The sequence below is a fragment of the Anser anser genome, assembly GCF_964211835.1.
Source record: "Anser anser genome assembly, chromosome: 20".
Lineage (NCBI taxonomy): Eukaryota > Metazoa > Chordata > Aves > Anseriformes > Anatidae > Anser > Anser anser.
Window position 1 is genome coordinate 1258391 of NC_139741.1, and position 24270 is coordinate 1282660.

At 42.5% G+C, this 24270-nt stretch overlaps 1 protein-coding gene across 1 annotated transcript; it reads right to left on the reverse strand.

Annotated features, from left to right (window-relative positions):
- Positions 1-9310: 9310 nt before the first annotated feature.
- WSB1 (WD repeat and SOCS box containing 1) lies at positions 9311-17938 on the reverse strand. The gene is made up of 9 exons (XM_083806094.1): positions 17635-17938; positions 17057-17225; positions 15836-16104; positions 15258-15389; positions 14758-14858; positions 12396-12568; positions 11922-12035; positions 10997-11104; positions 9311-10492 (listed from the first exon to the last, which is right to left on the reverse strand). Exons 1-9 carry the CDS (start codon positions 17672-17674, stop codon positions 10333-10335), a joined length of 1266 nt encoding a protein of 421 aa, XP_083662220.1. The 5' UTR covers positions 17675-17938; the 3' UTR covers positions 9311-10332.
- Between the last annotated feature and the right edge of the window lie 6332 nt (positions 17939-24270).

Here is a 24270-nt window from a genome sequence, read left to right on the forward strand (position 1 = left end):
TCAGACATTTACGGATTTCATAAACATTCTGAACGCTATTATCCTTACATTATTCTGTGTATGCTACTGACTCGCATTTTGAGTGAAGTATGTTTTGAGGTAATTTGTTACTCAAAACACTGCTTTATTTCTGAATAGTAAGTAGTTAATAGCATCTGCTGTTGAAGCCACGAACTATTCAGGAAAAAAATAGACTAAAAACCCCTTCCACGCTACATTTCTTATGACTTGCTAGACAGAACTGATACTAAAAAGAGGAAACCATTCTCTACAGGTCACGTTGTACAAAACATCCTCCCAGCTGTATGTAAGAATCTTGGCTGAGGAGAATCCGGGGTCTGGCGCTGGCTTAGCTTTAATGGCAATTGCTTCCTGGGCAAAGAACTCGATAGGAAAAGGGTAATCTAATAAATTCTACACCCACACAGAGGGACATATTGAATTCATTTCTTCTGGAGTGTGTTCCCCAAAGAGCTCATGATCTGGCCTCCATACTCTGCTGCAGACAGAAGCAGTTTTGCTTAGGTCAAGCCTTCCTGGTATGGTTATGCAGCTTAGCCGCAAAGACACTTCCACACCAAGTACGAGGCTGCCTGTGCAATGTGTGTTCCATGGCAGCAGTGAGGATTAAGGTCATTTTCTGATAAGCAGTGCTTCAGGCCTTTATCACAAGAGATCACATCAGATGCCACGTTTGTCTTGGCTGAAGGCCGTCCTAGCAGCTCTTCACCAAACACGAACCCATAGGCAGTTGAGCACGCTTCCAGCCCCCCCTAATGTCTCATTAGCCAATGGACGCAGGAAATAAGCCCCGTGAAGCCAAGTGGTCTTTGCACCTTCCCTTGGGACACGGCAGTGCGCGCCCCCACAGCCGCTGCCTCTCCAGAAGTACGACTGCCGTGGCGGTGGCAGCACAAGCACCGCGCCAGGCCCATGGCCAGCTGGACACCGCCAGGTTTGAGTTAAACTCGGGCACACACAGGTGGAGGCAATCCTCCCCACGTCGATCCATGTTATATCAGAAACAATATCTAAAACTTCCCTTTCCTTACTGCAAATCTTTTCTTGCTGTATGACTCACCGGGATCTGGTCACTTGATCAGATTGCTCTCACGATGTATTCTGGTCAGCTGGGTTTTCACTCGGGATGTATTCAGGTATATTCAGAAGAGGTTCCCTAGGCAATAGGTAAAGCTCACCTGTGACAGTACTGAGGTCAGAGAAATGGCATTAGGAAATCATATGTCAGGTCTAGTGCTGATTTACAGCAGCACCAGGAAAGGTGCCCCCATCTCCTTTCTGTTTGTTCTCCTGAGAGGGCCGGTTGTAGCAGCTTCACTTGATTCATGGTTCTGACAAAACAGGGCCTTGGGAATCAACGTCAAGAAATACCTTGGCACATTAGAGTGTGTGATACCCTTTGATACCAGGCAGCCCGTAGAGGTTTGTGTGCACGGGGCAGTTTTTAGCTGTCCCCATTGCAATGCCAATGGCCTAACAAGAAGCGGGCAGCTCTGCGCTGGGACAGCAGCAAACACACAGCTCAGTCTTGTGACATGCCACATCAGGATCAAAGTTCTTCCCAAACTAAGTCTTCTCGCTGCTGTTATCTGGACTGGACCTTGGATTTTTTTTTTTCTTTCACCTGATGCAATTAAGATGAAGCAATATTTCTTTTTTAAGTCTTTCCCCTGGACATGTTTCATGTGCTGTGGCCAGGAGGAGCTAGTCAATAATTAATAATGCCATCAAAACATACCCTAATGGCTCATCTAAGCAGGGAAGCTGTGCAGGTGCACAGGAATATGTGAATCAACACTGCAAATAGCATATGCCGGTATATTTTTTCATCCAGTTTTATTCTGGTATTTATTCTGATATAAGATGCTTTTTGCCAATTGATGCTACATTGTTTGAAAGCAGATTAGGATAGCCTTCACAAAGAGTTGCTTTTTTTTTGGAGCAAGTAACGGAGAAGGAAGTAGCATCAGTAAAATCTTAGTGGTTTAATTAGGCTGGTATAATTAATGTGCTTCCACGGGTCATTGAGCTGATGAGCCTTTTGGATTGCCACGGATACATAGCACAATGGGATTTCTGTGGCCTAACATAACTGAAATAATAATAGAAAAGGCATAAAAAGAAGCAGAAAATGACAGCAGTAAAGAACACAACATATATATACAAATTTCTTTTATAATTCAACTTTAAAGGGCACATTGCTAGTCTACTTGCAGAATTAGTATTTAGCCATTTCTCTCAAATGCTGGCATTTATTGACAAAATAAAAGGGAAGTCAAAGCTTCTCTTGGATTGTATGGCTGTTTCGCCATTTAACCGTATCTGTAGTGAACTTCTGATCTGAGTAATAAAAATGCAGTCTTAGTGAGCGATGTTTTAAATTGAATCCTATCCATCAGAGTAGCTATTTCTGCACTTAGGCTTTCAAGAGATTAAGGGTGAAATCATTGAAGGCAGAGCCCACTTGGCATGCCAAAAGAACTGCTTTTTCTGCAGTTTATTCAAGATTTGGATAGGTTGTGGATGGGAGAAAGCACAACTAAATGGTAGTTCAGATGCTGAGGGGGTAGAAAGTAAGGAAAAGCTTCCTATGTCAGTCTGTCGGAAATACGTAGTGACAGCTTTCCTCTCTGGCTTTAAATACTCCAAAACTCCTGTCTTTGATCATCATTTCTAATAAGCCTCCTTGAAAATGCTAGTTTGTACCTTGCAATGGGAGCATAATTTCTGCACTGCGTATCATTATTTACAGCAGTATAATTCACGTTTGTTCATGATGATGAATGGGATCCATAGGGCACGCTCGCGTGACTAACACTATTCATTTCCGTGGGACCCGGGCCAGGCCAACTCTTTGCCAGTACAGCTCTCAGTCAGCGTTTCGTTCCAAAGTAAGAGTTCATCGGTAACTCTCCCCTTGCCTTTTGAAATTACAGAAATCTCTGAGCACTAGTAATGCAGTGCTACCTTTTGCCTCAGCCATTCTGCATTCTAACTTGTTCAGCGTCATGCAGCTTATATGATGCAACTAAACTCATAGCATCCATGCCCAGACGTCATCCAAGTCTTTGTGACCTTTCTGGGTGTAAAAAAATAAAATGTACACGAGTTTTACCCATACGAAGTCCCTGCAATTTTTGTCAGACTGAAAACAATTCTGACAGCTTTGACAGTTCAGGAGATGGACAGAATGTCTTTATTTTAGACACTCTTTTTGAAAGTGGATTTGAAACCTAACAATCATTCATTTTGAGTAATCCCAGCCTTGCATGTAAACAGACTTATTTTTTCCCAATTCAGTTTAGATTTTGAAACCACAACAGCTTTGAAATATCAGTTACTGCAGGTTTTCAATAATTTGTAGTGCACAAAAATGTATTCCTGTACTGGAATCTTGCTTCAGGTGTTACAGCAACAAATCTTGTTTTGTTCCATTTTTAACCGTTCCGATTTGGTAACTCCTTGATAGTAGGAACGTTTCTCAATCAGCCAGAGAGCAGATCTCCTTTTCTCCCCTTGAGATGAAATGTGAAGCAGGCGCCCCAGTGTAACAACAATCAAGACCTGTTCCCCACTGTAGTTACAAGAAAGCTCTCCTGCATCTCCCAGGAGAGGTTCGCTCTCCGTTTCTGCCTTCGGTGGGCTGACCTCCACAGCTGGTGATTTTTCTGATTCAGGGCAGGTATAGAAAGATGTAGACTGATGTACAAGCAGGTGTGTTAAGGGAACAGAGAACTGCAGAAAGATGCTGCACTCCTACATGCCAGCACCCAAATCAGTTGTGGCAAGTTGGAGAAAGCCATAAACTACGTCAACTTTTGCCCTAGGCCAAAACTCCTTTTTGAACAGGAAACCTGTAAACACAGCAGAGACATGTTTTTTCCAAACGCGAGAATAAAGCAAGACATTTGGCACTTAAGTCTTCACAGATGGTCATGAATGGCAGAACCTGATGTTAGACCCGATCTCTTGTGATTCCTGCTCTTACAGGAGGTTTCCTGCAGATTTAATAAACCAAAGATCTGCTAGCTTTAACGTCATGGTCTAAACGCAGTACCTTTCTTCCATGCAATAATCCGTGGCTTTATATGAGCTCCAGACAGCATTAAAATAACACCTATTAAGTTAGCAAAGACTCCCGTAAATATGTCACCATTTTTCAATACAAAATGAATGAGGAGTCATAAAGTCTTGTAATGACAGGAAAGCTGTTACTTTTGTGGCTGAACTACCTGTTGTGTGTGTATGTGTGCCGGTGGAGGGAGATCCATGTAGGATTTTAATAAGGTTTCAAAATTGTATAGGACGGTTGCTTGTGCTGGAACATGCTGACTGGAGGGATGGCTCGGGGAAGATGTTAGCCCATCTAAATCGGGATTTGTGCTTAGTGCAGTTTTGTGGTCGGGATGAATGTTATCCCCCTGCTCCATGCTTTTCGGGTATGATTCAGCTCGCCCACTAAGACATTCAGCAGCAGTTCAGGCAGACTCAATGAGCTTTACAGGAGAATGCAGAGCTTTATTGAATTAAATATTCTGTATTTGACTATCTCACCAAATCCTGTGCTGCTGGATGGCAGGGGAAGGACTCATTTTTGCCCTCAATTCTGTGCATTAGGCAGCAAAAATACCCTGGCAGTCTCATAACTACTTACAGTTGTGTGCTCCTCTCTTCCTCAGCTATCACTAGATAGCTGCCGTTCTGTGTTCAGTTTAGAAACACCAGGGAAGGCAGATAACTGCACACAGAGGGTTGCATTAAGATGTCAGGGTTTTCTGCTTCTATTATCTTCTTTCCATGTACCCAGAGAACTGTGCAGGCAGGAACTGCAGCTGTTTGGGACGCGAGTGGAAAGCCATTCATAAAGGCACACACAGCAGCTAATGTTGGGTGGCCACCTACACACCCGAAGAAGTGAGAAGTTCAGAATCCAATTAGTTACACAAGGCATAACCCAGCTGATAGCCGATATTGTTCTAGTGACCTAAACAAAGTTACTGATTACTTATCTGAAGTTTACATTGGCTTCCTTTTCATTCTAGTACATCAATAATGAAAGCTGTTCTGGAATAGCTTATTGCAGCTGGATTTGTGTGCTGTGTGGAGTAGTGTTTATAAAACAAAATTATCCCTGTGCAGAAGCCAGCATCACACGTAAAACCCATTTGCCTTACTCAGGTGGTTCTAATCTGAAGTAATTAACTTGGATAAACAGTTTCTGCATGGCATCTTTAGCAGATTCCACATGGGATCCTATGTAACTTCTGTCCTTTATGAGACTATTGTAATATATATATGGCAAAGAGGTCATGGGATTCATCCACCCTATTTCTAAATTGTTCCAATGAAAGACTACATTCAGCTGCAATATTAACAAAAACAGCTATCATAAAGTACTTAGGAGTGCTTTTCAGTCTCTCCCCGAGTGATTCAACTAAAATGCCGTGTACGAATACAGAAAACAAGAATAATTTTCAGAGCATTTCCAAGAAAAGGCCTTCCTTCTGACAGGATCTCCAGTTGTCTCCAGGACTTGCTTATCTCGAGTGCAGTCTCAGGTAGCTGCTGCAGCCCTGCCTGCAGGCAGAGGCTGGTCCGGAGGGTGGCAGTTCCTGGGGACCAGTTTGCAACCTGCCCCTGTAGCTGCCAGCACTTCCCTTGTCTGTGACCGGTACCTAACCCTAACCCTAACCCTAACCCTAACCCTGACCCTGACCCTGACCTTACCCCTCACCCTAACCCTTACTCTAATCCTAAATCTAACCCTAACCGGAACCCTAACCTAACACTAATACTAACCAGCTCTAACCCTAACCCTAACCCCAACCCTAACCCTAACCCTAACATTAACCCTAATAGTAACCCTAACACCAACCTAATCCTAACCTCAACCTAACACTAACCAAACCCTAACACTAACCCTAACCCATACCCTAACCATAACCCCAACCCTAACCCTAACCCTAATCCTAAATCTAACCCTAACCGGAACCCTAACCTAACACTAACTCTAACCCTAACCAAACGCTAACCCGAACCCTAAGCCTAACCCTCACCCTAACCCTAAGCCTAACCCTAACCCTAACCCTAACCCTAACCCTAACCCTAACCCTAACCCTAACCCTAATCCTGTCACGGTGACACTGGGGCTTTGCAGTGCCTGGGCACAGAGGACTGGAGGTGATGTGCAAATCCTCCAGGTATGGCCGTGTCCTGCCCCCAGGAGGAACGTGCTCTACACTGCTGCGTGGTAGTACTGCAGAAAAACACTAATGGAAACCAAGAACACACAACAACCTTTCAAATACCAGTTTGCCGCCCTCCCAAAGCATGAAGACTAGCAGGGTCAGGCAGCTGCTGTGGGAATGAGCAGCAAGGTGTGAATTTTCAGTGGCAAGTCACAGAGTAAATGACCGAATTCCTCCTCGGTGTATTAGAAATTTCCGCTTTCCTCTTGTCTTTTTGACTATCTTTGTCTATTTCTTTTGTATGTTAACACACTTTCTTTTTTAAAAGAACTGATCAAGAGATTCTCAGTTATGCATTTGTCTCTTCCACTGCTTGATATATCTGTCCCTGTCCGGAAATTTTGCAAGCCATCACATCCTTGCATCACCCTCCTTCCTGTTAATTGTCTTCGCTGCTTGCCCGGCGAGGCTGTGCTCGCAAGAGCTGGACAATGCCAACAGCGTGTTGGGGGAGTAGCTCTGCTTCCTGCTGCCTCTGCTCAGTTCCTGACAACTTTATTGAGTTTCTTTAATACCCAGAGCACACTTAGTAAATGATTACAAAATGCTTTAAGGACATTAATTACGCTTGCCGCAGAAATACTAGCCATGTTTCTAGATGGCTTTGAACAGATCTAAAACGAGTTCTGCTTAGCCCCAGCTAAACAGTGTGCCACCAGCACAAAGGGGCTACTTTGCTCAGATAGCTTTTCCTCTTTATGAGCTGTTTTTAACTAGGCTAGACTGTTTACAGCATGGTAACAACAGCAAAACACCCTTTAGTCTATAACTGCTTCCACGCATGTTAACACCATTCCAGAGGTGCAGTTTCTTCCATCCATTCCTGACTAATGCCCCTGGCAAATTTTCTAGCTGCAGGTTGTTCTAAGGCTGGAGAATAATTTCTTTCATCAGGCAGAGCTATTAAGTACATACTTCCAAATCACAGCTGTCTGCATCCATCTGCATCATCTTTGCTGGTGTGGATCTATCAGCATCAGCTTGCTTTTTGGTTTGGGTTCTCTGATGCAAAGGGCTGCTGCTTCCTCAGGACAAACTTTTCAGCAGGGAGTGCAAAACAGAGTGCACAGTGCTTCAGCTGATCAGAGTGACTGCATTTAGAAGGAGCATATGTTTTTAAATTAGAAAGCTTCCTGGCAGAAAACTTCATGCCTGGTTGATACTTGTCTCTGCATCTAAGTTGAGATGGGATGATTTGGAGGGTACAGATCTCACCAGTTCTTCCTTCAGCTGGACAATGTATGAGAAGCTTTGTCTTAATGATAAATATATTAAAAAAAAATAAGAGAAATGCTTCAATTTCGTACAATATGTCTATGAAAAATATTGCATCAAATGAGTGAGTCAGTAAGTAACGTGGTGACACATATGCTTTCTATTTCCTTGCCAGCAGAGTTTTGGTTCCTGAGGAAGTTCTGTTCCATTGACTTTGTTTTGTAGTAGTCTTTGGAAAGTGGGAAGTTGATTTATGATGTTTGGAAACAGTGTTCAGGGAAATCTTCCTGGAAAGTAGGCCTGGGTGCCTGGACTGAGCTTTCCAGAAGAAAAGATTGCACGCTTGCTGTTGGGCATTGTCTTTTGTACACGTGTAAATACAATAAATTGCATTGAGAACGGGCTGAAATACCACATTGCTTCTCTTTCACTGTGAGTCCGACACGCAAGTGTTGCCACTTGACTGTGCTGGAGCAATGCAGACACAAAGGAACAGGGATATTTATAGGTTTGGGTTTTTGTTTTGTTTTTTGTTCTTTTCAGTTTAAGGCCTGCTGGGCTATGCTCAGTAAGAGTTCTGCCTTGTCAGAGACTTTTTGTACTTCATCCAAGAAAACGAGGACATGATCAGAAAATAAATCCAGTAAGACCAGACTGTTGAAGTAGAAAAGTGCCTTTGTAGTTCCAAGGCGTCCTAGTCTCTTAAAATGCTAATAGTATGCCTGAGAATGAAAGAACTTATTTCAGTATATTTATTGAGTATAGTAGCTAAGCTGGTGGAAGACAATTAGGCATCTATCATGTAAAAAGATGCATTGCTTGATCAAATGAGGTTGATGTAATGTCACTTTATTTTTTTTAAAGATAAGCAGGAGTTGCACATCTTCCTTCCCTGTTAACTTCAGTCTCTGATTTTCCATGTGGGAATTTCATGCAAATGCAAAGGAAGTGCTTGTACCAAAGTTGCAAAGCCAAATGCCATGATTGTTGGACAGTTTTAACTGTACTGGACATTTATTGATTGGGCTGTGATGATTCAGCATCTGGCCTCCTCGTCCAGATTAACCTTGTCCTTCTGTCCAAATAAACAGTGTAATAGAGAAAAAACAAACACACTTTAACAGGTTTGTGCGAACAGGCCATCAAAAGGATGCCTTCTCCGCATGGCATGCCCACCAGCTCCTGTTCAATAGGATGACTTGTGTTCTGGAGAGCTTTTACTGTATCTCATAGGCAGTAAACTTCCCTGGGATTTGGCACCCAGTTAGAGGACAGGTACTTCCCATCCCTAAGCAAATGCTTTTTGCCTGCAGCCCTTCGCCTACCTGTCACCCACCAAGGAAGCCGTGTGGCTGCCGATTAGTGTGCTTAGTTTGTAACAAGGCCGTGGCTATGAATTCAACAATTTGCATCTTGCTCAAAAGTTATACATCAAATACATTACATATTACATCTGCTATACAGCAAATGTATTATATAATATTTATGGCAAAGAAAGGGTTTTACCAAAAAAGTACTCTGGAATAATACGGGTGTAAAAAACAACGTTCAGTTTATGCATTTTTACAGCCTGTAGCAACCATGGAGGAGGGTGGCAGTCAGAACTCTCTTTCCTACGTTCTGTACCATTCAGGAGCCCAGGAACACTTACATCACCATATGCTTTTGACCTGCTCCACATTAAAAGGTTGATCTTGCTGTGGCTCCCCCCCATAAGCTTCACCAAGGCTATGATCCTGAAAAGAAAAACTACCTAACAGCTGCAATAGTAAATTCTCACTAGAACTATTGCATGCAGATAGTGTTGATAAATCAGCCACCAGATGCAGTATCAGAAACCACTTTTATACAAGTTTTTAATAAAAAAATTCAACAAAAATATATATAATCAGGCATTTTATGCAATGCATACATTCTTTATATCTGCAGGTACAGATAAATAACAGAAGGCAAAAACAAGTATTTTGCTGATCTTTGGCCATTAACCGATAATCACCCCAAAGAGATATTATAGGGTCAAAGAATAATAAACTGAGTCTGTAAACTTCTCTCATTACAGACAAAGTATCAGGCAATAATACAGTAGTTAGATTTCTAGAAATGTAAGGAAATATTTCTTTAACACTGCCCAATACTGAAATTTAACCTGTTTTGCTGATATGGAACGTAAGGCCTACTTTTAGCTGACACACAGGCAAAATTCCTGGGTTTACATTAGATATGCTCCATTCCCTACTACCTTAACCTACTTCCCTTCACCATACATTGCTCTAAAAGGCCAAGCTGTACCTCTTCATGAAATAAACTAACATGAATTCGTAACAGTGGATCAGTTACCTGAACCCCAACCAATGTACATACACACAGAGCAGTTAAGCCTCCTTAAGTCAATATTTTTTCTAACTTGACGTCCCAGAATAATAGCTATGCTTCCACTTTACAGCACAGATGCATCTCATGGCTCTACCAAAGCAATATATACATGATACACATTAAAAATCATAAAAGCAATTTTAAAGGTACACCGATAGCACGTAGCAGCTTATGTCTATGTATGTACATGTTTTCACAGTTACATTTTAGAAAACTGAGAACATCAGGAATACTTTTACTGTGTTTACTATAAATATTAAAAACTTAACTGTCAGGCATTTTGACAATATAGTATTTATGGTATCACTTTAAATAGCTCTTCAAAACCTGTAGAGTTTTAAGCATAAAGGCTGTGAAGTTTGAGGATTCTTTAAAGTGTTTAGCCAGTTTTAGCAGCTGGGCTGTCTGCCAGTTTGATTTTTTTTATTTTTACTTTTTTCTTCTCCCCCCCCTCCCCCCCCATGCATGTGTCTGTTCAAATCTGGTAACAGAGAAACTCCACCACTTTTGATGGGATAGGCAAGTTCTTGACTTGGCTGGTTGGCATCACTCTTCGAATTGCCATACGACATAGATGTTGGAGACTTGAAACTTGTCTCGGAGTTGCCCAGAAGTACACACTGCCATCCTGTGTCCTGCACAGCAAAAAGGAGTAAATAAATAAACCAAAATGAAACAACCCCCAACAAACACAACTGTACAATTATCCCACTTGAAAGATTTCAGTTTGGTACAAATCCTCACGTACGTGGTTAGGGGGAATAAGCTTTAAACTGTTGCTTAGTTCTAGCTAGAGCAGCACAACAACGTGCTGATTATCTATGAAAGGTTTGATCTTCCAACAGCTATAGCACCTGCAACAGAATAACTGCACTAGATTTCCTAATGGTCGCACTCCAATCCACGTTTGAGGGTCTGTATTTTATTTATTCTCAAAGATAAGAAATGGGTTTATCAGCCTCCATATTTTACTGCTATTCCAGGCATGTTTAAACAAATAGAACCAAAAGTAAAGCAAAGTCAAAAGCATCAAGCTGCAAGTCACAATCGAAGGTTTTTTAAGAACACTTAGCCAATGTTTTCAACCTTTTGTGTTACTTAAACATTTCAGGCGGGTGGAGGGAAATGCATATACTTGCCCTGCAGCTAGAACACTGCCATCAGTAGAAAAGGTGCAGCAGAGCCCATTGTTCAGAGGTGCAACTTGTACAGGGTACTCTTCATCAATTCTCCAGAATCTTACCATTCTGAAAATCAAAGAATGAAGTAGTAAGTTAGAATTAAATGTCTATTCTGATCTCATATTTTCTCTGATGCTGCACAATAAACTGGTCTGATATTAAAATGTTTATAAAACTGCCTGAATTTTGTAAGTATACGTGTTTCAGATTTGGCCTGAAATATTATGACTTCTTCATTCCTGATATACACCTCGATTTTTATTTCTTCAACCATTCAAGCTCTGCCAATTAAAATAAAAGGTTGCCTTCATCAGCAGAAAATAATAACCTAAAGATTTTCAAAGTCTCTCTTCAATGTCGTCATATAAGCTAGGAAATCCCAACGATGCTCATCTTAAATTAAAAAAGAAAATAATTAAGCAGTCCTCTTGTAGATAGTTTAATACTCTTGCTGTCATCTTGAGGAAGCATTCTTCATATGCTTAACATATGGTTCTTCAAAACATGAGTGGCACTGTTAGCAGAAACTGAATACCAGACCATTGAGTACTTTTCATTTAATTTTGGAATCTAAAACTACAAGAGACTTCACTGCATTATTATCTCCACTTACATTTACATTGTTTACAACCCCTCTTTTTCTATTTTCAGTTGTTAACATGCTTCAGTTATTCAGATCATTCACCCTGTACACAACTCATTTTTTTCTACGTTCAGAATGAACATGAACATATACCAGACAACTCATCTACTTTTACCAAGACCGCTAAACATCATTTCCCAGTTAAAAAAAAAAAAAAAAAAAAAAAAGCTGACGTTATTTAAAAGTTCATATCATATGGGAAGAATTAAAGGAGTCCAACAAATCTTTCTTCATACTTACTTATCATCGGCAAGGCTTGCAATATGTAGTCCATCGTGACTAAAAGATACTGATCTAACCCAACGGTCATTTGCACCTCCAGCAAATATTGGAGTAGGAGGGGGAAACAGATGCCTGGAGATAAAAAGAAACTTAGCTAACATCATAATATTTAAGAACTATGGAATGCTTTCCTTCAGCTATGACTGGTAAAGCTGAGGAAGAAAAAAATGCATTGAGTATTTTAACTGTGAAATCAAGAGTGCATATTGAACTACTGTATCTTTTTTAGTACTGAACATTTCAGCTTTATTGAAAACTCTTAAATTCTGTCTCAGAGGAAAAACTCTGCTGTTCTACCATTTTAGGTTTTCCATCGACCACTGCTGTGATTTTCTCCCAAGTCTAGTTATCAGTCAGTTGCATTAAACCAATTATTTTTAGCAGTCACCTTCATTCTAGGAGAAAGTTTCCAGATTTGACTAGTTCACTTACCCAAATTCCATAAGAATAACTCCAATATATGGATCCCAGACATAGACACGAGTATCGTAAGATGCAGTAGCCAGTAAAGCTCCATCAGGAGAAAACTCACAAGCTACAACATCATTGTGATGTCCCTCAAGTTTCCGTATCATGGAGTATTTATCCATATCCCAGAGAAAAACCTGCAATTAAATAAGCTAATGTTATAGCTCTGCTCAAAGAAGCAATTAAACATTTACTTTTTTTTTTTTTTTTTTAAGTATAGCTGGTAGTCTTATTTAGGATTATATTAAAATCAGGCATTATGAATTACTAAAATTAAGAAATATGCTCAGTGTCATACTCAGATTAAAATCAATTTTAAAAAAAAAATAATTAAAGCAGACATGCAAGTTCTAATTCAAGTTTGTTAAATGTTATTAACAAAATAAGCCAAAATATAAGATAAAGGCAACACAATTTAACCATGTAGCTTACTGAAATTCATGTATTACAAAACTATTTTATTAAAATATGCAGAAATAAATAGGGTTAAACTCTACAGTCCCCTCTTTTCAGTAACTACCAAAATTTTAAGAAATATACAGACAGAAAACGTAAGGTTAACATATTGTTACTCCAGTGGCATCCCTTTGAGTTTAAGATCACTTGTTTACAATTGGCTTGGATCACCAACGTCAGCCTAGGAAGAGAAACAGATACTGCAAGCAAAGAGAATTTTCACAGCCAAAAGTTATGTCTTTGGCAAAACAACAGGGAAGTCTAACCACATTATTAGAAAGAATTTATGCATTTTAAATCAAGTCAACAATTAAAAAAACAAAACAAAACATTAAGATTACAATTTACCCGGCCAATTGCATATTGTATTATATACATTGGTAAAAGATTATAATATTCTGGGATTTTACATGCAGTTGTACATTATATATAATCAAAATAAAGACTGTGCAGAATTACTTAATAGAACAATCTATATGTACTGAATCATAAGTTTATAGAAAATGTAAGTCTTTAGCATAAGATATATCCCTGAAAGAGCTCATTAGGGTTCTTGATTTTTTTCCCCTGACTCAGTCTTACTGCACAGATTAAGTGCAGGCATCTTGGATAAATATGTATGTTTGACCAAAGCAAACATGGCCTTAGTGCCTCACATACTTCCTACAACTGAACCATTTTACAATCAGTTATAAACGTGTTGACCAATTCCTCTAAGACCCCAACATTCCATAAAACTGGAAACTACATTTTAGGAGTCAGTGTTTCACTGCTGGGAAAATTTAAAAAAAAAAAAAAAGAAAAAAGAAAGAAAGAAAGCAGAAAGTGGACATCAACCAGCACCTGCGTACGTACAGTACACCTTGCAGTCGAATGCAAGGTTACTTCATCCTATGGTAAAGTTCGCCCCCAGCCTGGTAGCCAGAGATGCCACTCTTTCTGCCCAGCTAACACCATTGTGCTCCTGTGTGAGTGGTGCCAGCTTAACCTCAATCACACCAATATTGCTGCCACCACCTGTGACAGGGAAAGCAAGAAGCTTATGGAAAACACACAGCCTAAAGATATCAATGTATACATCCACATCTGCTCTATTTAAAGAAAAAACAAAACCCCAAACTCAACTATTCTCTATCAAATCTGCACTGATGATTTAAAGTATAAAATGCATTCGAACAGTCATCCATACAAAGTAGTACTCAATGATTGAATTGTGCTTTTTATTCAGCATCGCTACGCTTCATTAAACTACCCAAAAAGCCCCTGTAACTAAACTGACTTCCCTTTTCTCTTTTATCCTAATTTTTCAGTGCCAAGAAAAGCAGCTTATTGTATATGTGCTTTACCTGCACTGCTTTCAGTTCTCTAGCAGGGCATTACAATACAGCTGTAAACAAAACCACTATGCTGTTCTTCATTCTACATCTTTTAGACACGAGTGCCATTTGTATTCAAGAACACGAAGTATTTTTGTTCAGCAGGAGATACCATGACTGGCTCAGACTTTGAAAAGTCCTTTGCATTGAGCAGGAAATAGAAAGGATAAAATCAATAATAAAATAGTTTTATGCATTAGTCTAAGTATCTTATAACACTGGAAGCTTTAGTCTTCTTTGATTTTATACTATGAACATGTGCAGGACTATTTCTCAAAGAATGCTTAAAGTTTCTTCAACTAAAAGCAGTGCAAGTTCAATTCATAGATCAGTGTCTTAATGCACCATTTGCTAGTTTAATTTCATGCACTTTTACATCATCGTAAAACATTAGAAGTTCATGACACCGAGCACAAGCTTAATGTTAACTGAGATTTAAAATGATTATGCATACAATTCAGTAGATTTAATGAACAAGAAACTCTGACACATACTGCTTTACTAGCTCCAACAGAACAGAGAATGGAAGAGTCTGGAGAGAATGCACAACCATATACCCAGTTCTGATGTCCTCTCAACACTTTCATCATATTTCCTGGGGAAAAAAAAAAAAAAAGACACTCTAGTCCCATAAGAATTGGTTAAATACTACATATTCAATATGAAAAATATTTCCTATTTTTTCTTTTTAAAATTTTATGCTCTTTCCTAACAAGATCTTGCAGTGTCAGTCTACATAGAAATAAATATTCTGCAGCTTCTAAATCCTAGGTCCCTATTGAAAAGTCACTTCATGTACTGTTTTAATTTAACTCAGTACCAGCTTGTACCTTTAGAGTACATATAGATACAGAATTTCAAGAGAACATACAGATTAAGAGACTAATAGAAGGATTTTTTTTGAAAAGAAAGCCTGACCTGTGTTTATAGCAATAAATGAGGAGAGTATGTGCATACTTCTACGTGTTACAGCAGATGAACTTAAAATGCATACCGTCATCTTTCAGGTCCCACACTCTCAGTGTTTTGTCTCTGGATGCAGACACTAAAATCAGGCTGCCATCTGGGGCAAAGGTTAAATCTCTAACAACTTCTGTATGGTCCATCAGGTTAAGGAGGAGTTTTCCTGTTACATGAAAACAGTATTTGAAACAATATTAACTTTTTAAAAAACACAAGATACTTATTGACATACGTCCTTCCCCATACTCAAGAACAGAGAGTAACTTCTTGTTGTTGAAGTTTCCGTTGTTTGAAAGTATTTTAAAACTACAATCCAGAAGAACATTTCGGACTAAACAACCAATATGCCTGAAATCAATCACATACTTAGCCATTTTGCAGCACCAAGGCTTTCTCTTACATCACTTACATCTCAAAGCATGACCTGAGTCTGTTCCTTCCTCTAGCAGTATCAGATGTTCCTAGTTGCAGTTCATTATTTCAAAAATACTTAATTTGTATTCAAGAGTCAACTCCCAATTAAAATTCTGTAAACAATTTTTTCTGCGTATTAATGTTCCTACTGCATAAAGTGACACTGACATGCCAACTTCCCCTCACACACTCTACCTGTATATACATCCCATATCTTGATGCGCCCATTGTTCAAGCCTGTTGCAAGTAGAAGCTGGTCTTGCCCAAATTTGAAACGATGCCATTCTATATTCACACAGCGACTCTGCTTCTCAGGCACCGAAGACCCAAAAGCAAGACTCCATACAATATCACCACAGTCTATTATATGTTCACAGGGCTTATTTTTCTGACCACTGTCACTGTTCTGTCTTGCAAGTCTTGTACTGATAGAATTTGCAACATTCTTTGTGCCATGCAACAAGCTGCAAAACAAACAAGAAGAACATAAAGAGTCTTTAAAAATAAGTAGCTACATATCGTGTGACATTCAGAATGCAATAGAACAGAAAGGTCTTTAAGATGTAATGAAATCTGTGAGTTGCCATGACGTACACGCATGGAGGCCCATAAGAATGCATTTTTACTTTCAAATTATAAAAGCTGGGTTTTCTTATAACTGTCAAGAATTATTAACCCTTGGAAAACTTCTACAAAGACTGTCCATGTCTTCACCTCTGTAGAAACATATTAACTCACTTTGAAAAACATTACAAGCATTTACAGACAAAATAAGCTACAAAAATGTCTAACACTTCCTGCTAAATAAGCAAGAAGTTCCCTGCAATTCACTTACGTTCATGGAAAACTGGGATGAGACATTGAAACCAGCATATGAAAAACAACTAAACCGTCACCAGCAACAGGAAAACAAAAAAAGGGATTTGCTGGGAACAATGGAAGCAAAACTTAACTAAGTACAAAGATTCAACTGCTAGATACTAACTTCTTTAAAATGTAACCTACAGCTGAAAATAAAACATCTTTTGGAACTTAACTTTCACTCTAAAGTGAATAATAATAGAAGGGGTCTGCCTTTAAGTAAATTCCTAGAAGGTAAAAATAAAATAGCTCTCTGATAGGAAATGTAAGAGCCCAGATCTGCTTTAGTTTTCAAAATTCCATGTTCGTTCTAACTTCCGCTTATTTTAGAGCACTTGACTGAATTAGTAAATTACTCCGTTGTGAATTTGCAATACAATTGTTTCTCTGGCTGGCCACAGAGAAGGAGATAATGGCTAGTACTTTAAAGAACTATTTTTTTCCTAAGATGTCAAGGCTTAAAGAGACAATATATGAGTTTGAATCTATTAAACATTATCTTCTATTTGGAAATTCTTAAGCTTTCAGTTTAAGAGCTGTATGGTTTTATCTTACAAGTTATTAAGGCACTGGGACCAGGGGACCAGCTTCACTATGCGATGCCCTTGTGACCAAGCAAAGTAAGATCCATCGGGAGCAAACGCAACAGTCCAGTTCTCACGTCCACACTTCTTGTCAAAAGGAGAAGTGGGGGCTAACAGTTCTCCTACAGTACGTGATCGTGCTGAAAAGAAAACAAAGAGGAAATTCCATTAAGAAATAAATTCAGCATATTTTAAAAAGTTACAGAGGAACCAGGCGAAACGTTAATTATTTTGCTTTTATTTGTCTTACGGTCACAATATAACCAAGCAAACGAGCAAGCCTCAGCTGCAAAGGAGGTTAAGTCCCTACGGCCGCACAGCCGGCCGCGCACACGGACCGGGGCCTTCGCCGCGCCGCCACAGCGGGGGGAACGCGGGCGAGCGGCCGGCACCCGGCGGCCCTCGGCCCCGCCACGATCGCGGCCGCTCGGTGCCCGGGCGCTGCCGGCAGCGGCAGGCGGGGAGCCCGGCTGGGAGCCCGGCGGCCCCCCCGCGCCCCGCCCGGCCCGCTCCCGCCCCCCCGGCCCGCTCGGCCCGGCCGCCCCTCACCGATGAGCTTCTCGTTGACCCTCGGGGGAAAGCTGGCCATCGACGGGGCCGCCCTTCGGAACGGCTCGGGCGCGGAGCGGGGACCTGCGGCGCGAGCGGGCGCGGCTGAGGGAGAGCGACCGACCGCCGCTCGCCGGGGCGCAGGCACTGGGACAAAATGGCGGCGGCGGCACGGGGAGTAGCGCGGCGGGGAGGGGCGGCCTCGCCCCGCGGGCGGGCGGGGGACGGGCGGCCTCCCCCGGCCTCCTCCGGCCTCCCTCTTCGCTGCGCCCCGGCCGCCAGCACGGCCTGCGCCTCGCCCCCCGCTGCCGGCCGGCCCCGGGCCCCCGCCGCCCGTCTCTGATCCCCGGTGCCTCGTCCCGTCCTGCCCGCGCCCCTCCTGCCGCCGTCCCGAGCGGGCCCGGCCCTCCCCGCCCGCCGGAGCTCGCTCTGCAAAACCAGCGCGCGTTCCTTGAGGCGGTCAAAGCACGCGGCCTGACGGGAGCCCTGCCTTCGCTGTAAAAACGTCCTGGATGTGCTTAAAATACAGCCTGGCCCGTCGTGCCTGGGAGGAAAACCGGGCTGTGGTGCTGTCGTGGCGAGGCCCGCGGGTGCCGCCCGTTTTAGCCACCCCACAGGCCCCTCCGGGTCACCTCTTGACCCTGGGAGCGGGCTAAGCCTGCGCTAGCCTGGCTCCTGCCTCCCTGCCTTGGACAGAGGTCATCTCCATTATCTTCTAAGGCACGTTGTGACATCCTTGATGTCTGTTGACTGTGGGACTGCAAGGCAACACGTAAAACAAAAAGTATGCGAAAGCTTATATGAATGCGTTGCAGAACGTGTGTGTGATACTGACCTGCACGCTTGATTCTATCTTCCCTAACCAGGAGCTGGAAAATTCTTGGGATTTTCCTACTCTCCTGATGTTTCGTTATAAAACTGTACAGTTCACTGTCTAGATCCAGCAAGATCTGGTTTATGCTCAACTTTTAAATGTATAGTTAAGGTTAATCGAGTTGCCCATAAACTACTTGTCCCCGAGGCCACCTCGTTCTGTGTGGTTTTGTCTTAAGGTCTGCGTATTCTTTCCCTTCCTTTTCCCCATTCTCCTTTTGCACATCTAAGTTCTGCCCCTTTTCTAAGACTTCTTTCCATGCTCTCTCTTTGTACTTCAAGACAGCACATAGTATAATTAACTGCAGCTAATAACGATGATTTCATTCCAAAGTAGTGGCCCTGCTGGTGGAAACACTGAAGTAGCCATAGGGTTTAGCTATTCTGCTGTAGCAACAGATATTACCCTTGTGCAATCAAGGCCAGCAGAGCATTTTTTAAATCATGTAGTAAAACAGTGTTAAAGAAATGAGCAGGAAGAAGTTCTGAGTATGTCTGAGTAGGTCCCAACACTTGTTTGGTACTCTCTTGGCCCATCCTAGCACTGACCTGTCCCAGGGCTTCCTGGCAGCGTAACGCTGCTCCTGCTCTATCCATCCTCTGCTGCCTGCAGATGGAAAAGCCCTGACCAGCTGTCTCCACATAACTCCCCAACTTCTCATAACAAGGCAGATCCGTAGCCATTGTGAAATGCTGCCTTGGAGTTACACATGAGTCGTGAACGTTTGAACCAGGCCATCTCGTAGCTGAGATGACTCACGTTGTAAGAGTTCTCCCGGGGGTCTGAGCCTCACCTGCAGCCAGGATAAGGCTGGGTTCTGTTTGCTTACCTTGGGGGGCTGTTACAGCCAGGAAAGATAGCAGTCAAGTTACACAGCTTTGTAGGGCTGTTGCCATGTTACTGGCCTTCTTGCTCACTTTCTTAAAAGAAGCAAAGTATTTGTCAATTTATTATTTCTGTAAGTTTCTGTATTTTTGTAACTTCTGCTTCAGTAGTTGGTGTTTCTTCCTGAGTGTGCTTTCTGTTCATTCATGTAACAGATCTGAGGGCTAGAAGAGATGATTGCTTAGTCTGGTCTCTGTGTGACGCAGGAATCCCGTGTAACCTGGGGCACTGTCTAGCACTGCACGGGGGTTTCCAGCAGCTACCCCGTTGTTCAGCCTGTACAACACCGCGGTCCAGCTGCCAGTCTTTGACCTTCCCAGGCTGTAGTTTGTGTCTTATGGACACAGAGACAAATTGTGATATGCAAAATCCCAGGTTTTTGCAAGTGCATTAGAAATTGTTTGGTGTCACAAGCTGTCCTGGAGACGTTACCAACACCTTCTCTCTTCGTGCCTGCCTGGAAGCACTGTTGTCTCATGTCTGAGGCCAAGGTAGCAGAGGTAGAAGGCTGGGTTCTGTCTGCATGCTGCTGACTGAACTGTCCTGGCCGGTAAAGCGTATCTTTTTAAAAATCAGTCAAAACTTGGAGAGAGAAAGAATCCACGCTTTGCTTCTCAGAGTCCTTGCCATACTTATTGTCCTTGTAAGTGCAGCAAACTGGATGACTTTTTGGATGATTTTCGCTGCGGGTTCCTGGTGAGGCATAGCTGTGGAATCAAGGGTGGCACCAGGCCGCATACCCCACACAGTCACATGTTGCAAGGGCCTGTAAGACTGTGCAGATGACTCAGGGCTGATTTATGTGTTTTCCATTATCCTCCTATGCGGATGCAGCTGCCAAGTCTGCACAGCACTGTTCAGCTGGGAGGCTAATAAGCTCAGTGCCATCTTTCTCCATCAAGACTTTACACACTGCTGTAAGCTTTCACAAATGAAAGAGGACTTTTGTTGTCTGCCTGTCTTAAATACTTTCAAAGATCCAGGTTACGGGGCTTTTCCTCAGGCTGCTGAAACACCAGAATCTGCTTATTCAACATTCCTGTATACTGACACGGTGAATCTGGTTACACAAATTGCGTTTGTTTTTTCGTCTTTGAATTTTTTAACTGATTTATGATTTGTGTTTTTAATCAGCTTTGTGGAAGTCTTTTTGACTCAGTCAGTTACCAGGCTGGACTAGGAAATCCATCTGAAATCTGGGTGCATTCCAAGTAAGGGACTGTGCTGCTTGTATAGAAATGGGGATGTGCTGCTTCTATAGAAATGGGGATGTATGCATTTGTCGTTCTATCTGGAGTTGTAAAATGAGTCTAGGTGTCTGCGTCACGTGTTCCCTGCCTTCCACGCATTTGCAGGACTCTCAGCAGGGCACTAGTGGTGCTTCATTTCCATTGCTATGGCTTTCTGCTGGAAGGTTTCTGCCACGAAAAGGTTGTTCATTCCAGTTAATGAATCCTAGTATGGATCAGCAGAGAATAGTGATCAGTTTCCACCCATGCTCTGCTCACTGTGCAGATCCCCATTCAGTTTGTGCAGGCTGTCCCAGTGAGGGTTTCTGTTCGGGGACCACCAGGCTGTATTTCTGTTGTGGTTGTTTGGATCGTGCACAGACCTCTGGAAGCCAGATCAGCCCAGGGAGTGTAAAATACATGGCAAAGTACTAGAAGAGCCCGTGGTGCTTTTCAGGCCCAGGGCTTCTGTCCCTCCTCTCCACAGTTGCTCTTCTGTGGAGTACCCATGACAAATGGCAGGTGAGGGGACACTTCAGGGCAATGACATCAGGCCAAGTAGCTGATCTGTGCAGTAGTGCATGCATCCCGGTGGTCCGGCTGTCATTAAAAATGCACTATTTATAGTCTACGCTGTTAATAATTCACAAGCTTCTGTTTGTTTTGAGCCTCCTTGGGTCGGAGAAAGTTCAGCATGAGTTTGTGGAGGCAGAAGAGAAGGTGAAAGGGAAAAGCAGAATGGAGAAAGAGGGCAGTGAGGGTTGAAGAGAAAAAGGGATTGCAGCGAGCAGAGAGCCGCAGAGCAGTTGTGCTGGCTGGGGGGGATGAAGGCGCCGTCAGCATCCCAGAATAGATCAGCTGCCCTTAGCGCCGCAACACACGCTGGAAAACCCATCGCTGGTACCCAAGTGGTTAATCTGTAAGGGCCAGCTAAAAGAGAATTCTGGGGGAAAGCTGCACAGATGGAATATCAGAGAGGGACAAGACTGATTTTTTCTCTGTATTCTTACGGTCTCTTAGGGATTTTTTCATTTTTGGACCACATCTTTGTGGTATAATAAATAGAGCAGATGGCTTACTGTGCGTGGTGAGTTCAGGACTTTCACTGGGAGTAGATGCTCTGCAGTGAGGGAGACAGGTTCAGGTTTGTTCTCTTTTGGTTCAAAACCATTCCTTTTTGTAAGCTGGCCATGGGTGTTGTGCCTCGTCAGGGAGCCTGTCAGGAACATCTGCGCTAAATCTACCCACCGAAGCTACCAGAGCTGTTATCTCAGATGGCTGAAGGTCACGATGAGCGTGTTGAACTTGAACTGTCCTAAACAATGATAGCAGAAAAGTGTCTTTGTATTACAGAGAAAAAGCAGGGCAGCCTCGGCCGGTTCACTGTGCCCGCACCCTGTTACATGCCGGGCTGATCGCACAGCTCCCAGCACCACGGCGCCGGCAGCGGAGACGTTCGTTCCACTTTGATACGGAGCAGGAGGATCTGTGCAGCTGACGTTTTGGTCTGCAAGAAGTCTTGTCTGCCGCGTTTGAAATGACCTTTCTTGGACGGCTTATTCTGTCCTGCCTTTCATTCCCTGCTCCTGATAGCACGGCGCAGTTAAATGTCCTAGCCAGAGCCTGCTGAGCAGGGGAAGCTGGGGCTGGGCAGGTGAGGAGGAACCGGAGCCCGTCCCTGGCGTTCTCACTTCAGCACCTGCTTGCGCGTGGGCTGGACTCACAGACCTTACGTCTGCGGCAGCGACCGTCCTCCCCGCTGCTCGATGCGGCCGTGCATTAGCTTGAAAGGGCTGGGATTAGGAAGTTGATGTGAGACCAGAGGAATGTCAAAACAGTCACATAACAAGTCAAAATGAGGGCTACGTGCTGGCTGACAGTGACTGGAACAGATGATAAAATAGCAGGGAATATTCCCAACTGCTCCGGTCCCATATCTTTTGTGTAGATACAAAAATATGTCCTGATTTTTTTAATATGGTATCTGGCCGGGGACAGAAGCATACAGTGATTTATGCTAACCTAAACCGTAGTCAGTAATAAACTGCTGGATGTGTTTACAGTAGGAGGAATATTTTTTTGCTTTTTGTGAAGTCTGTGTTTTGGCATTGGACTAGCCAGATTATGCACGCAGAGGAAAAATCAATTGCATGAAATGGAGGGTGTCCTTGTCAAGTTCAAAAGTTTTTCTGTAAATTAAATTTATAGAGAAGCAAGTTGAGTTTAATAGGAAAAATGAAACGATTGAATACCTACATTCTGTAAAGCAGATCGATAAATTAATAAGAGCAGAAAGTCAGCGTTTTGGAGAACTACAGGGTTGTGTCTGACAGCTTCTGCCTGGAAATGGACGAGGCTGCATTCCTGCTGCGGCAGAGTTGGGAAAGGGCAGGTTGCTTATAGATAAAGCGTGTTTGCTTACAGATCAGAGGTGGGCCTGAGCTGATGTAGAGTTGAGCTTGGAAATATTTGTGTGCTCTGTATCCAGGCCTGTTGCTGCAGGAAAAATACGCAGAGGGTTACAGAAAAGGTGAAGAGTTTGAGAGAAATTGAGGTTCTCTGCAGCTGGAGGTTGGACGAGATAATTTCTTAAGATCTTTCCTAGCTCCCATGTTTGATGGCTTGTTAAAATGCTGGGAAATAGCTATAAGAGCAATATTGCTTATTTGCAATGCGGCCTCTCACAGCATACCTAAAAAGTTCACTTGTGTTTACCCAGTGTACATAGAGTAAGAGTGGCGTAAAGGAGCCTTAAAGTAAATATGAGAATACGAACTTGAATAAATAGTAGTATAAGGAGAGATATTAAGGCAAACAAAAGCAGTGCCCCAGGACCAAATTTGTTTCTTAGGAAACATGTACACCTCACAGCTTTTAAGAAAATTCCCACAAGCACATCTGTAAATCAGAGTGCAGAATATCTCCAGGCAGGCACATTCAGAATAAAATATGGGGTGGGTTGGTAATGGTAACTAGTGACAGAGTAGTCTCTGTTATCTCACTGGCTCAGAACTCGTACTAGTAATAGATGCTGATAATCTTGGATCAAAGAATGGCAAAGGAAGAAGAAGGAAAAACAGGTTAGGGGAGCAGGAATTGGACAAGATTAGAAAAATAAGATTTTGTATAAAATCTGGCAATTATTTGGGAGATTTTATTTACATGACCCTGGGATCTTATTGCAAATTTTGCAAGAGGTTATTACTTATTTTCACAGTTGCACAAGTGTCCAGGAGTGCAATCTCTCAGCGTCTTTGCAGTCTGAAAAGGAAGCAATAAGGAAAGGCACATTGAAGAGCAGGGGTAACACTTACAAGCTGAAGAAAATTGAAGGGAAGAGAAATAAGCCATAAAGATTTTGAGCAAAGGTCCATTAATAACAAGAGGTAAAAACAGTGTTCAGAAAAAGATTGTTTAGTTCCTTGCATAGGAAAGGGTTAATGGAGCTTCCTTCCCACTGTGAGTTTTGTCCTTTCTCGCAAACACTGCGGGCTACCTAAGGAGCTCTTGGTCTAGAAAAGTCAGTATGTTGTAATGCCGTCACGTGATAATGTAGTTTTAAGAAAAGCCAGCCGTGTCGAGCCTTTCAGTAAAATCATCTTCAGTTCTGGCTTCCCCGTCAGTCTCTGTTTGCTTTATCCGAATTCC